The sequence below is a fragment of the Homarus americanus genome, unplaced genomic scaffold (genome assembly GCF_018991925.1).
Source record: "Homarus americanus isolate GMGI-L3 unplaced genomic scaffold, GMGI_Hamer_2.0 scaffold33468, whole genome shotgun sequence".
NCBI lineage: Eukaryota > Metazoa > Arthropoda > Malacostraca > Decapoda > Nephropidae > Homarus > Homarus americanus.
In genome coordinates this window covers 4,733,545-4,748,891 of record NW_024714177.1, presented here as the reverse complement: position 1 = coordinate 4,748,891, position 15,347 = coordinate 4,733,545, and the positions used below count along the sequence as shown (strand labels likewise).

Here is a 15,347-nt window from a genome sequence, read left to right as displayed (position 1 = left end):
TAATGTTAATTAATCGGGAATTAATCCATTACGGGAAAGTTATCATTCAGCTGTTATCGGAGGGGGGGTGGGGGGAGGGGAGGGGGAGCGAGGAAGAAGGAAGGAGGGGGGGAGGAAAAGGGAGGAAGGAAGGAGAGGGAGAGGGAGGAAGGAGGGGGAGGGGGAGGGGGACATGGTGTTTTATCCCCGTAATAATTTACGTCATACACACTCACTGAAACAAGTTCTAGACCAGTAACTTTAGCCAACTTGTTAATTAACTACTGAGGGTCTTGGTGTTATTATTGTGGGGTCTGTTGACGTCACACGGGTGTTTGTGTCATGTTGTTGTCCTGTGTCCGTCACAACATTCATCCCGACACACTGCAGGGTCTGGAGTGGACACCCGGGGGTTAAAATAGAGGGTTACGAGTCAAATGAACCCCAGTCCTATTAGGCCCTAACCTACCCTAACTTAATCATTAGAATTGGGACTCATTAGGACCGAGGCCCATAAGCTATGGCGCTAATTATCGCCGGACCCATTATGACTCGACGCTTGAAGACTCTTATAACACTTATGAGAACAGTACCAGAGTGTTGTATGGCACTGTCTTGTGTACCAGATGTGGGATAGAAAGCTGTTGCTAGATTAAGTGGTGTCACGGTGACCTGTATTACCACACACACACACACACACACACACACACACACACACACACACACACACACACACACACAACACACACACACACACCAAGCACTGGAAAGGTTTGACAGCCAATAATGCACCACCCTCCTCACCGCCACCTCCTGCCACCGGCAATCCCCACCCAACTTCGCAGTCCGCCACTACAACAAAATTCAGCCCATAAGAGCCGCACCGATAGATATAAGAATAGCACCATCCCATCTATTGTTAAAATAATAAACAACTCCTGATTTATGTACTGTACAGCCCTGTAAATGTATTCAACGCATATTAAATCATTATGTCTGAATCAAATGTAAGCCTGTATATTTTCAGCCACCAGCTGCAACTCTATTAATAAACCGTTTATTACATACATTATACACACACACACACACACACACACACACACACACACACACACACACACACACATTTCTCAAACGTTAGCAATAAATGAATTAGATTATCTTAGATTATTTGAAATATATGTGAGTCTTCGTGTTTGTTGAGGTAATGTAATGATGAGGAATTATTACGTGGATAAATTATATGATTAAATAATGTATGATCGTTATTCAGTTATTTTCCTGCACCAATTTGATAGTGATAAATTATTGAAGGAAATTATCAATAAATAATACACGTTACCTCTTACCAATGATCGCCTTGCACTGATATAATACCGAACTAACAAATTAAAGTATTAATAAATTGTTTACATTATCACCAGTCTGAGTGTCGTACATTACTGAGTGAGTTGTCGTCTTGTTTACACTGAGGGTGAGAGGAAGTGTGAACGCTGACTGCCATGACCATCGAGCGAACTCGAACGCATCTCTCATTAATCTGAGGACATTTCACACGCATCGTTTGTGAAATGTCCCTAGATTAATATACACACATAATAATGGTTGTCTCTCGTGTTCAAGGCTGGCCGGCCCTCGGGCCACACCTAACGTTAACGAGCTGCACGTCACTGTGTCAAGGAATAATCTATGAAGACCGGACAACTCGCCAACTGCACTGGCTAACCATTACCCTGGAACACGATCCGTAAATCAATTAACATCCAGGTTCCCAATTAGTGTGGGTAGACAGAGGCAAATGGCGTAAAGAAACTTACCGCGAATTTCACCCTAACCTTGGATCGAACCAAGGTTCACGGGTTGTGAGGTGTGTATGCTGATCATTACACCACAGATCGCCGTAATATACTTACATACAGACAAAAAACACACACACACACACACACACACACACACACACACACAGACACACACACACCCACAATCTTCCTCAGAGTTTTCTTCCTCTCAACCCCCTCTAAACCTCTCTCTCTCTCTCTCTCTTCCCTCCTTATTACATGTCTGCACATCTCCTCCTCATCACCAGCACTGTAGCCCCCACATCAGTAGTGTGTCACCCCAATGCTATTGATCATCACACTCAGGTATTGTGGCCACGGCCAGAGGGTGGACGTGCTTGATGTAACACGCGTGGCAGTCTTGAGTACCAGGTGTGTGAGAGAGAAGAGAAGAAAAAAGAGAGAGAGAGAGAGAGAGAGAGAGAGAGAGAGAGAGAGAGAGAGAGAGAGACTTAAAGGGTACCGCCAACCTCAAATCACAGTACTACTCTTTCTACCTATAAACGACCGCCAGTACAAGCATATGGCAAGCGAACATTCGTTTGGCGTTACTTAATTAATCATAGTAAATCACGGAGAAGAGATAGAAGCATGGAAGTGAACGCCAGGCGGTGCTGACTGCCCATACTGGCGATGTTTTTTGGGAAGACCAACATGATGTACATGACGATCCCTACATAACGTACACAAGTCCTACATAACGTACACAAGTCTTACATAACGTACACAAGTCCTACATAACGTACACAAGTCCTACATAACGTACACAAGTCCTACATAACGTACACAAGTCCTACATAACGTACACAAGTCCTACATAACGTACACAAGTCCCACAATAACGTACACAAGTCCTACATAACGTACACAAGTCCTACATAACGTACACAAGTCCTACATAACGTACAAGTCAGACACAAAAGACACGATCCTACACGACGTCTGACAACCCATTAGACGTATATACTTCCCTTCACGACGTATTCCACCCAGATATACGTACACGACTCCCACACATCATACACGATTCACAAACGACATCTACGACCTCCACAGGCCGTCTACGACCTCCACACGATCAGACTCTCTCATGACTCCACACGATGTCACATCTCCACACGATGCTCCACGACCTCCACACGCTGCCTACGACCTCCACACAGCCCACATGACCTCCACAGACCTCCACACGATGACTACGACCTCCACACACGCTGTCACAATGACTCCACACACGACGTACACGACCACAGGACAGGGGGTCTGAACACAGGTCTCCATTCAGGCACTTAGCTCTCACACACACATGCTGGGGGTTACAGGAGAGGAAAAGAAGGATGAAGGAAAGAGAGGAGGGGGAGGAAAGGAAAGTGAGAGAGGAGGAAAGAGGGGAGGAGGAGAAGGAAGTGAGAGAGGAGAGGAAGAGGAGGGGAGAGAAGGAGGAGAGAGTGAGGAGAAGAGGAGAGAGGAGGGAAGGAAGGAGGAGGAGAGGAGAAGAGAGGAGGGGAGGAAGGGAGGGAGAGAGAGTGAGGAGGAGGAAGGGAGAGAGGAGAGAGTGGAGGATTAAGAGGAGGAGGTGAGGAAGAAAGAGAGAGTGAGGAGAGAAGAGAAGGAGAGGGAAGAGAGAGGAGAGAGAGAGAGAGAGAGGAGGAGAGAAGGGAAGGAGTAGGAGAAAGGGAGAGGAGAGAGAGAGGAGAGAAGGGGGAGAGGAAGAGAGAGGGAGAGAGAGAGAGGGAGAGGAAGAGAGAGGAGGAGAGGAAGGTTTAAGAGAGGGAAGAGGAGGAGTGACCAATAAAGGGGGGAAGAATGGAGAAAGAGAGAGGAGAAGGAGAAGGGAAGAGGAGAAAGGAAAGATGAAAACAGGGAGAGGAAGAAGAAAGAGACAGGGAAGAAAGGCAGAAGGAGGGAAGAAAAGTAAAGGAAGGATGGAAAAGGAGGGAGATGATGGAATGGGGTAAGATGAAGAAGAGACGGACGGGAGAAAGAGGATGGAAGAAGTAGAGAGGGAAAAAGGGAAGGAAGAGGAGGAGAGAAGAGGGGGTAGAGCAGTAAGGGCAATATGAAAAAGGGAGAAGATGGATTGAGGAGAGAGAGAGAGAGAGAGAGAGAGAGAGAGAGAGAGAGAGAGAGAGAGAGAGAGAGAGAGAGAGAGAGAGAGACCATTAGAATTCCCATTTTTTTTGATGTAAAACATGAAATCGATGAAATAAAAAAGAAAAGAAAAAAGAGAGAGGAGGAAAAACCTGGAGACTCCTTGATGACAGGACAAGAGGGAGATGATCCATGGAAGGGAAAGATGAAACCTGAGAAAACAAATGAAAAAAAGAGAGAACGAAAAGAAATCCGAATAATGCCAAAGGGAAACTTGATATTTTTGTCAATAAGTGGAAGAGGATGGAGGGGCGAGAGGAGGAGAGGAGGAGGAGGAGGAGGAGGAGGAGGAGGAGGAGGAGGAGGAGGAGGAAGGAAATCTGACTAGTGATGGTCAGTATAAAAGTTTAATGAATGCAAAAACATAAAATACAAGAAGAAGAAGAAGAAGAAGAATGAGGCCAAGGAAAAACGGCGCCATTCTCTTTTATATAGTGGGACGGGGGAGCGGGGGGCTGGGGAGGAGGGGGCTGGGGGTGGGGGGCGGGGAGCGGGAGGAGCAGGAGGAGAGCGAGGGGGAGAAGAAGGGGAGGAGTGGGGCAGGGGAGGATGCCTGGCAACGGTGCTCCATATGTAGGCTTCAACAAACGTATAAACAATAAGGCAAAAAAAAAGAAGAAAACGAAGGCAAAGACCAGGGGTAAGATTATTTGGATGTCATGGAGGAAAGGAGAGGAGGAGGAGGGAGGAGGAGGAGGAGGAGGAGGAGGAGGAGGAGGAGGAGGGAGGAGGAGGAAGGAGAAGGGCAGAGAAGAAGGAAGAGAGGGAGGAGGAAGGACGAGGAGAAGGAGGAAGGAACAGGAGGAGAGGAGAAGGAGGAGGAACAGGAGGAGGGGAGGAGAAGGAGGAGGAGGAGAAGGAGGGAGGACAAGGAGGGAGAGGGAGAGGGAGAGAGGGAGAGGAGAGGAGGAGGAGGAGGGAGGGAGGAGGAGGAGGAGGAGAGGGGAAGGGAGAAGAAGGAGGAGAAGAAGGAGGAGGAGAGGGAGAGGGAAGGAGAAGAAGAAGAGGAGAAGAAGGGGAGAGGGGAGCAGGGGAGAAGGAGGGAGAGGGAGGGAGGAGGAGGGAGGGAGGAGGACGAGGAGAAGAAGGGGAGGAGGAGAATAAGTAAGAAATGGGGGGAGGAAGAGGAAGAGGAGGAGATGGAGGAAGAGGAGGAGATGAGGAAGAGGAGGAGACGTTGGAGGAGGAGGAGGAGGACCACTTATCCATCTCGGAACTCCAGGCTGATAAGGGTGAGCAAAAATATAGTCTCAGCTCCGGTCACTGGGCGCTCAGAATTTTCTCTCGGGAGGTCTAGTATTCTCCTCCCTACCTCCAGTATCCCTCCTTCCTCTCTCCCTCCCCTAGTCTCCGTCCCTCCCTCCATTCTCCTTCCCTCATACATCTATTATTCCTTCCCTCATCTCTTCCTCCACATTTTACATCCTTTTTCCAGCCTTTCTCTTCATTTCTCTTCCCCTCCACATCTTCCTCTGATTCCCATTCTCAACAACCCACACTTTCACCTCCCACACTTCTTTAAACACTCTGTCCTGTCATCTATCCCTTCTATCCGATCTCTGTTATCGTCCCTATCCTTCTTACTCATCTTTATCAATATTTACTATTCCTTTAACACTCTTCCACTATTTACAGTTCTTTGTAGCCTCCTTACTAGAACCTATCACCACTACTATTACTACTATTACTACTACTGCTACAACCATCCACCAGCACCCATTACAAACCACATCCACCATAACCACCACTATTACCATCATCCACTACCACCACTACCTACTATCACCCAAAAAACACCATCATAACCACCATTACCCATCACAACCACCACTACAACCACTACCACCCCTCCACAACCACTACCACCACTACCCATCACAACCACCCCTCCACAACCACTACCAAGACCCACATGGATTCATTCCAGTTTGTTGGTTGAAAAAGGAAAAAAATACGACAAATATTTAGCACTGCTTTCACATCGAGAATACTTGTCTACATGTGCGTTTGTATACGAAAAACAGAGAAAGTAAGACACACACACACACACACACACACACACACACACACACACACACACACACACACACACACACAAACACACACACACACACACACACACACACAGGTAATCGAAGCTATATTTGCACAGGTAAACGACCTCTCGCTGACGTTGACGAAAATTGTGTCCACTAACTCTCTCTCTAGTCCAAGCGAAAACTCATTTCCTTCAAGCTATATCTCATTACCTTACTCACTTCCTCACAGCTATAATTTATTCACTTCCTCACAGCTATAATGTATTCACTTCTTCACAGCTATAATTTATTCACTTCCTCACAGCTATAAATTATTCACTTCCCCACAGCTATAATTTATTCACTTCCCCACAGCTATAATTTATTCACTTCCTCACAGCTATAAATTATTCACTTCCCCACAGCTAGAATTTATTCACTTCCCCACAGCTACAATTTATTCACTTCCTCACAGCTATAACTTATTCACTTCCTCACAGCTATAATTTATTCACTTCCTCGCAGCTAAAACTTACATCATCTTTAATTACATCAGCTACAGGATTATACGGTAGTTCAATGCAACTCAGTATGACGGTATTTGGGTGGACTAAGGGTGCCTGGGTAGCGAACCAGTGAAGATTGTGATTAGAATCGAACGTTGTATCCACTGGACCACCGCATTAAGGCTAGTCGTCTATCCACCTTGGTAAAGGCATGGTGAGCTAGCTCTCTCTCTCTCTCTATCTATCTATCTCTTCTCTTTCTTAATTTTCTCCCCTTATCATTCTCTCTCTTTTTCTTTCCTTTTCTTTCTTACCTCTCTCTTTCACTCTCATTTTGTTTCTCTCTCTCTCTCTCTCTCTCAAAAGCAGATAAAAGTAATCACAGCAGACAAAATCCATTTTTACACAAAGAACAAAATACCCAATAAAAAAAATCCCTCCCCCCTATTTTCCCGAATCCAAAAAAGTGTTATAATTACTTTGGACTTTTATGTTGATATTAAAACAAGGGTTGGCGATACCATAGGCTTTTTTAATACTTTTTTTACAACTTTTTTTTCTCGGGGAGTGAGAGGGGCAAGAAGGTAATATTAAAAAAAATATATATTACTCTTTTTTTTTCTAGATGTTCTATTGTAGTGAGGGTTTAGGGCAGATTGTTTTTCTATAGTATTTTACAGAGTACTTATTGTTTATTGAGTACTAATTGTTTACAGAGTACCAATTTTTATAGAGTAATAATTCACCAACTGATAACAGAGTATCAACAGTTAACAGAGTACCATCAATTAACAGAGTACCACCAGTTAACAGAGTACCACCAGTTAACAGAGTACCACCAGTTAACAGAATACCACCAGTTAACAGAGTACCACCAGTTAACAGAGTACCATCAGTTAACAGAGTACAATCAGTTAACAGAGTACCACCAGTTAACAGACACTTAACTGAGTACCAACAAAAAATATCCAAAAAATACTGTAAATATATCCGGAAATTATAAGAGACTTTTCCCCCCCAGGACAATCAAGGGTAGATTAAAATGCGTAGACAGATTTTTAAATAAAGTTACTGTACGTCATCTACTGTCTTTAATGTCTACTGTCGTTTCTGTCTACTTTCATCTACTTATTATTCTACTTTATTTATCGTCTACTTTCCATCTACGTTCTTTTTTTCTTTTTTCTTTTTTTATTCTTAATCCGTAAACCTTTTTTAATCTGCCAAGTGAGAGATGTTCTGTCTGTCTGTCTGCCTGTCTATCTGTCTGTGTGTCTGTCTGTCTGCCTGTCTGTCTGTGTGTCTGTCTGTCTGTCTGCCTGTCTATCTGTCTGTCTGTCTGTCTGTCTGTCTGTCTGTTCCATATTATAATACTGGTGATATGACAATGCTACATCGAGATTATACATGATTAATCTATTGTAACACACACACACACACACACACACACACACACACACACGTATATTACATTTGTCATTTGAATAAAAAACACACTGGGGTTGGGAGGGAGGGGAGGGGGGAGAGGGAGGTGGGAGGGGTGATGGGGGTGGTTGGGTGGTGGGGTGACTGATGGCAAGCAAACAAGTAATTCATTGTCAACAGAGCTGGGACAAACACAGGTTTTTGCCCTTATTTCTGTTTTAATCAAGAGATATTCAATTAGTGGTAACATGCAGGGAGGTGTGTGTGTGTGTGTGTGTGTGTGTGTGTGTGTGTGTGTGTGTGTGTGTGTGAAGTGGACGATTATGATGATCATGATGACGATGACGATGGTTCCGTTTGTCATGAACATCATCATCATCATCACCATCATCATCATCATCATCATCATCATCATCATCATCATCATCATCATCGTCATCATCATCATCATCATCATCGTCATATTTCCCTACCCTCGTCCTTCAATAACTACCTTCACCCTTTACCAGGCACCATCTGGCAACCTGTACAATATTTAGATTGAAATTGAAACTATTGCATTTATAGGTTATTGCAAAACGTTTTCACTCTGCAATGACTGAGGCTGTTATTTTTTTAAAGCATCGAATCCTTTATTCTCGTCTATCACTCTGTCAAAACTTTCAAAACGCATCGAATCTTTTAAGTAAAAAATTGGCAAAAGGTTCAAATCCATTCCAAAACAAATGTTCAAAATCGTATCGAATTATTTATATCAGCATTTTCACGAGGATCTGAATCTCCTTTTTATTTTTTTAAGGCTTCGAATCCTCAATTAACATATTGTAAAACGAAACAAATTGAATCCTATATAGTATAAAACCTTTCAAAGAATATATCAAATCATCTATAGTTTGACATAAGAGGATTCGAAAGCTTCAGAAAAGTATCCTATCATGAAAATATAAAAGATTAGATCCCTTGTGAAAATTTTGATATTGACGACTCGATCCCTTTTGAAAATGTCGACACAGAGGATTCGAAACTTTCAAAAGGGTATTGGATCCTTCATAACATATACATTTATTCCCTTTCATTTAGTGACAAAGGGAGAAAGGTTCTAACTATCTATATCACTTGTTTGACCCATCTAGATGTGTCTAATTGGCTGAATGAAAATAAAAATAGGACTATCCAATACCAGTTAGTTAGGATAATGAAAATACAAAAATCAAATCTATAGATGACATGAGAGACGGGAGGTGATTGCTGTTGTTGTTGTTGTTTTAGTTGTTGTAGTGGTTGTTGTTGTTGTTGTTGTTGTAGTGGTTGTTGTTGTTGTTGTTGTATTAATAGTTGTAGTGGTTGTTGTTGCTGTTGTTGTTATTATTGTTGTTTTTCTTGCGGTGGCATTCGTTGTTGTTGATTTGGTATTATCATTATTACTGTTGTTTTTGTTGGTGATTTTGTTTTTGAATATCGTACCCAATTATCTATCATCAATATGCGTCAGTTATCAATTATTTGCGTCAATTCTTTCAACTATTAATCTGGGTCAATTATTTTTTTTACAATTATCAATGATTCATTTCTCTCGGTTATTCACTCCTGTTGACCAATTATTCAGTACTCTTCTTTTTTTTCTTTTCCATTCATCGATGTGAATGAATTTTGAAGTTTTTTATAATTATCAGAGACGAATTATCAAAGATGGATTCTCAAGAGACCCGCGTTAGCTAATATATGAGAAGGTAACTAACTCACTTAAGCCACGAGACACAGAGGACGACGGATACAGATGGCGCAGTTATTACACCAAGACTCTACTGTATACAGCCTAACTTAACTGGACCCATTTGTCTCCGGTTAAGTTAACAGGTGATATTAACTTAGGCATCAATGAGCGTCTGGATCTGTGTAAATGCGTAAATGCACGTCTATACTGTCCATACATAAAAATATTGGTTTCCCCTTGTGTAACGAGGATGGCCGGCACAAGAGCCACCTGGGCGTGAATTTGTTTAAGGTGTAGAAGCTGTCACCAACACAACAACCACACCCTGAGTGAACGAGCTGTATGAACCAGTCTCAAGGAATAGTTCGAGAAGACCGGACAACTCGCCACCTGCTCTGGCTAACCATTACCCCGGAACACGATCCATAAATCGATTAACATCCAGGTTCCCAATTACTGCTGGGTAGACAGAGGCAATTGGCGTAAAGAAACTTGCCCATGCTTCACCCTGCCCGGGAATCGAACCCGGGTCCGATCGCTTGCGAGGCGAGCATGCTGAGCATTACACCACAGGTCGCCACATATATACATACATACATACGTACTTAATTATATATTAAATTTATCAATGACCAAGGAACCCAATATGACTGCGAACAACTTCATATTTCTCGCCTCTGCTGACGGTTGTTCGCTCGAGCGGCCAAGTCTGTCACACTCATCCACCAACTTTCAGGGGCGGTGTAATATTTCAGTGTGATTCTGATCTTTGAAAATATTAGTTTTTGCATCATGTAGTATTACTGATACGTAATTTGTGTTAGTATGCCTTATTGTGGGTAAAAATAAGTATATATCAACTGCGTCCTCCGAAAGCATGAATTTGCTACCAGAGTTTAACAGTTAATTCATGTATAAGATTTCTGATAAACTTCCTACTTGCTCATGTTTGTAATAATAAATGTATCTTTATATAATATAGCTAAATATCTTTTTCGCCAGAGACGGTCATCCAACGATTATAAATACACTCATTTAGAAATACATTTAGATAGTAGGTAGGTAGTAGGCAGCTACCAAACAGGGAGGTACTACCGCCTGGGAAGATATTGGAAGCATAAAGTGTTGTCTGTGGTAGACCCTGCTGCCATATGACATCACGAAAATTGTTACCAAGTCCCAGGTTGCTGATCTGAATTTCTGTCTCAATTACACACAATTGCAGGGTCTCAATTGTTTCTCTTATTATTGACAACACAACATACATATATTTATTCTCACCTTTGATCTTTTTTTTGTATGTCTTTATGGTTTATTATTATTATTATTATTATTGTTATTATTATTATTATTATTATTATTATTAATACATTTTCGCCCCCCAGGCCCCGATGTGGGTCAGTGACCTGTGCCTGGGTGGGCTCATCCCCGTAAAAAAAAAAACTTCAGAACGAAATCGGACAGATTTGCAACAGCCAATCAGCTCTAACTCTTGAGGAGGGGGCGGGGCATCTCTTCTCAGCTGGGAAAAAACGCACTATAATCCTCAAGAAGGATATGACTTACACTGTACATGAGCAACTGTCCTGCGTGACGGTGAACAGTGATAGCATCTACAAGAATATGACCTGCACTATTAATGAACATAACCTATACTGTTATCCCCTTGTGTATGAACCTCTGTCCTCAAAGCTTTGCCAATTAAGTTATTAAACTAACTCTCTTCCTCTATTTTTCATTCTGCTCCTCTCTCTCTCTGTTTAACTCATCTTTGCTTTCTCTCCTCTCCTCTATCTCTTCTTCTCTCTTTTTTCCTTTCCTCTTCTTCTCTCTTTTTTCCTTTCCTCTTCTTCTCTCTTTCTTCCTCCTCCTCTTTTTCCTCACACCTTCACCTCTTCCTCCTGCTTCCTCCTCCCACCTTCTCTCATCACCTCCCCCTCTTCCTTCTTCCACCTTCTTCTCCTCCTCCTACCCACCTCCCCTCATCACCTTCTCCTCCTCCCCCCCCCATTCCACCTCACCAAATTCCTCACATCTGAGAATTATAAGTCTGACAAAAACTCCAAATTTTTTTCGTAACTTAATTAGCAGTTGTATCACAGTAATGAGCAAGGAGACGCCACGGTCCACCTGTCCATGTGGTCTACTGGTCCATGTGGTCTACTGGTCCATGTGGTATATTGGTCCATGATCTACTGGTCCCTGTGGTTTACTGGTCCATGTGGTCTACTGGTCCATGTGGTCTACTGGTCCATGTGGTCTACTGGTCCATGTGGATCTACTGGTCCCTGTGTTTACTGGTCCCTGTGGTCCATGTACTGGTCCATGTGGTATATTAAGAACTAAGATCATAAGAAAATAAGAATGCAAGGTCGGTTGGCCTTGAATGGCAGCTCCTGTCGAGAGTTACTACCCTCTCTATCATCCGAATCAGCTCTTTGAACTTTCCAGGTTGCATACTACAAAGTTGCAAGCTTGTTCACTCGTCCAACCCTATTGTAGACCAGTTTCTTCCTATCCCCTCTAAACTAAACTTATCCAACTTAAATCCGCTGCCCGGTCTTATCCTGCTCGGATATAAAGAACTTTATCTATCCCTTTATTGATTCCTTTCACCCACAAATACTTCCATATCTCCCCGCTCTTCGTTTTCTAGGAATGCAAATTGTTCTTTAACCTATCCGATGTGGTCTACCTGTCCTTGCTGGTCCTTGTCTACTGGTCCATGTGGTCTACTCGTCCGTGTGGTCTACTGGTCCGTGGTCTACTGGTCATGTGGTCTACTGGTCCATGGTCTACTGGTCCATGTGGTCTACTGGTCCATGTGGTCTACTGGTCCTGTGGTCTACTCATCGTGTGGTCTACTCGTCCGTATGGTCTACTGGTCCATGATCTACTGGTCCATGTGGTCTACTAGTCCCGTGGTCTACTGTCCATGGGTCTCTGGTCCATGTAGTCTACTGGTCATGGTCTACTCGTCCGTGTGGTCTACTGGTCCATCGAAAATACTGTTGATATTTAAGTTCACGTGTGTGTGTGTGTGTGTGTGTGTGTGTGTGTGTGTGTGTGTGTGTGTGTGTGTGTGTGTGTGTGTGCTGTATACCTTCACTGTCCAAAATAAAATAAAAGACATTAAAACAAGTCGACAGTGTCTTATATCCTTTAACACGATCTAACCTAACCTAACCTCAATTCTCCAAACTTCAGGCCAGCTACGATTCCTTCCCGCTGTTTTCATATCGATTCAGGATCTTCAGCCGTCCTTGCCCCCCCCACTACCTCCTGAAGGATCCATAACTCTACTTTTAAGTTGGAAGAGGATCCTGCCTGGACATGTATATTGAGGCATCGTCAAACGTTTCACGGCTTAGGAAAATAGGACACCTTATTTGATGTCCTTACCCAAGTACGTGATGATAAACCGAGAGAGATTACCACTGACTGATTCCTTCCCTCCAACCTTTCTTAAGAGAACCTCCCTTTCTCCCCTCCCACCTCTTCCCTCCCCTCCTCCTCCCCCACCTCTCCTCTCCTCCCCCTCCCCCACCTCCTCTACCTCACCTCCTCCCTCCCCACCCCCTCCTCTACACCTTACTCGTCCCGTTCCAACTGCACCCTCACCCCTTCCACCCGCCTCTACCCCCTTCTGATACCTGGGCTTAATTACCATGTGGCCGGTTCACCTTGTCAGTCCTCATTACTTGTGAGGCACCTCCAGCTGCCCTCGGTAGAACACCTCGTTATCTGTTTACTCAAGTAGACTAATTGGTGAGACGATGCAAAGTCAAGTCAGGGTGAGAGTAAAGTTCTAAATGTGGTTTGCGACGTCAGGTCAGGTCAAGTCAGGTCAGGTCAGGCCATGGTGAGATTAATGTTCTTGGCGAATTGCGAAGGTCATGTCATGTCAGATCAGGGTGAGATTAAGGTTGTTGGTGGTTTGCGATGTCATTTCAGGTCAGGGTAGAGTGAGGTTTGGGTTCTTCGAGTCTTTAAGTTTGTGTGGTGAGGTCAGATCAAGTAAGGTTAAGTGTTTTGGTCTCTCTGGGTGAGATTTAGGTTCTAGCACCGCCAGGTCAGGTCTTTAAGGCCGAGTGGAGTCAGGTCAGGTTGCAGAATCCATCTGGGTCAGGAATTAGGTTCTAGTTGGGTCAGATCAGGTCACGTCTTGGAGTCTGGCAAGTCAGGTCAGCTTTCGTTCAATTGGCTAAGGCAGTAATTTACATCTATTCCACAGTCTAGAACAACACTAATTGCGCCAGAGAACACACACACACACACACACACACACACACACACACACACACACACACACACAGATAGATCAGATAGATGATAGTGACTTATTTATATTATGACTTTGGCCTTTCCTTATACTCCGTCAATGGATCTGTAAACACACATCGACCAGCAATAGAAATTAACACCGGTTTGAATATGAAGAAATTTCGTGTTTTTGCCCGATGATGAATTCTTTGGGTCTTTTCAACGGTGTTTGTTTTTGTTCGATGATGAGTATTTTTTAATAGTTGTTAATTTTGTGAGATCGGGAGTACCCAGTAAGAATATTTTTGCTCTCTTGCCTCCACCAATGAGAATCTTTCACGGTTACCCAATGAGAATCAGAATAGATCAAGCAAAAACATCTTTTAAAATTTTAAAATATCTAATGAAGAGGGATATTAACTTCAAATTTGAGAAAAGGGCTGTTGAAAGGATATATATGGCAAGATCTGTTGTAAGGGTCAGAAGCGTGGACACTTTCAGCAGACACCAGAAAGAGGTTGAAGGCCTTCGAAAAATACTTTAAATTTACAGAAAAATAAAAATAAAATGAGATATTTTGGTCATATGATTAGGGATGAGGGAATAATAACAGAAATATTAATGGGAAAAGTTGAGGGTAGGAGGGCCAGGGGAAGGCAGAGACTGGGATGGTGAATGAAATTAAAAACTGAGTCCCCAAGGAGATACAAAACCTTGGAGGATTGGTAAAAACAGCCCGAGAACGTTTAGCGTGGAGGACTGTGGTCGCCAACCCTTAGATATGAGGACGGTACTCTGAGTGATTGAACGAGAATAGTTCAGGCTCTTTTACCTTAACCAATGAGAACCTTTAAACTCTCTCACATTAACCAATGAGAATTGTTCAAGCAGCCTCACCTCAACCAGTAAGGATGTGCCACGTAGCTACCGGCAGCCCCTCTCCTTCATGTCTGCAAAGAAAGAAGACAATATTTATACATTTCATTTTGAAGAATCTCTCAAACTCTCAAACATCATAAAGCTGTATAAAAGAAGGAAGCCATAATGATGTAAACACAGAGACACTTATTGTTGTTTTCTAAGTCGAGAGAGAGAGAGAGACTTTACACTGTTAGGAGCATCGTTTTGGCTTATCTTAAGACAGTGAACAAGGCAGTGTGGGTGATCTTGAGACAATTTACGAGCCAGACAGCCAGGGAGATGTATTACTTAGACGTTGTTTACTGTAGAGGTGAAGATGACTCTAAACTTCTGACAAAACAACAGGATATATATCAGTGTGTCAGGGAGTGGGACGGAGAAGCTCTAACAGCAGCTGACACAACTAAATATATGTCAGTGTGTCAGGAGAGGCAGGGGTAGAGAAGCGCTGACAACTTTTGACACACTCATATGTTACGATGTCAGGACTAAAGCGCTTGTTGGAAAAAAAAGTTAAATATTATCTTTATAA

At 43.2% G+C, this 15,347-nt stretch overlaps 1 protein-coding gene and 1 pseudogene across 1 annotated transcript in view; one reads left to right on the top strand and one right to left on the bottom strand.

The window, feature by feature from the left end:
* The window catches only part of LOC121877362, a 90,860-nt pseudogene extending 76,014 nt beyond the window's left edge, over positions 1-14,846 (bottom strand).
* The window catches only part of LOC121876036 (leucine-rich repeat extensin-like protein 5), a 21,183-nt gene continuing 18,151 nt past the window's right edge, over positions 12,316-15,347 (top strand). The window contains exon 1 of the mRNA XM_042380910.1: positions 12,316-12,583. Within this exon, the coding sequence (XP_042236844.1) occupies positions 12,316-12,583 (268 nt within the window). The remainder of the gene's footprint in view (positions 12,584-15,347) is intronic.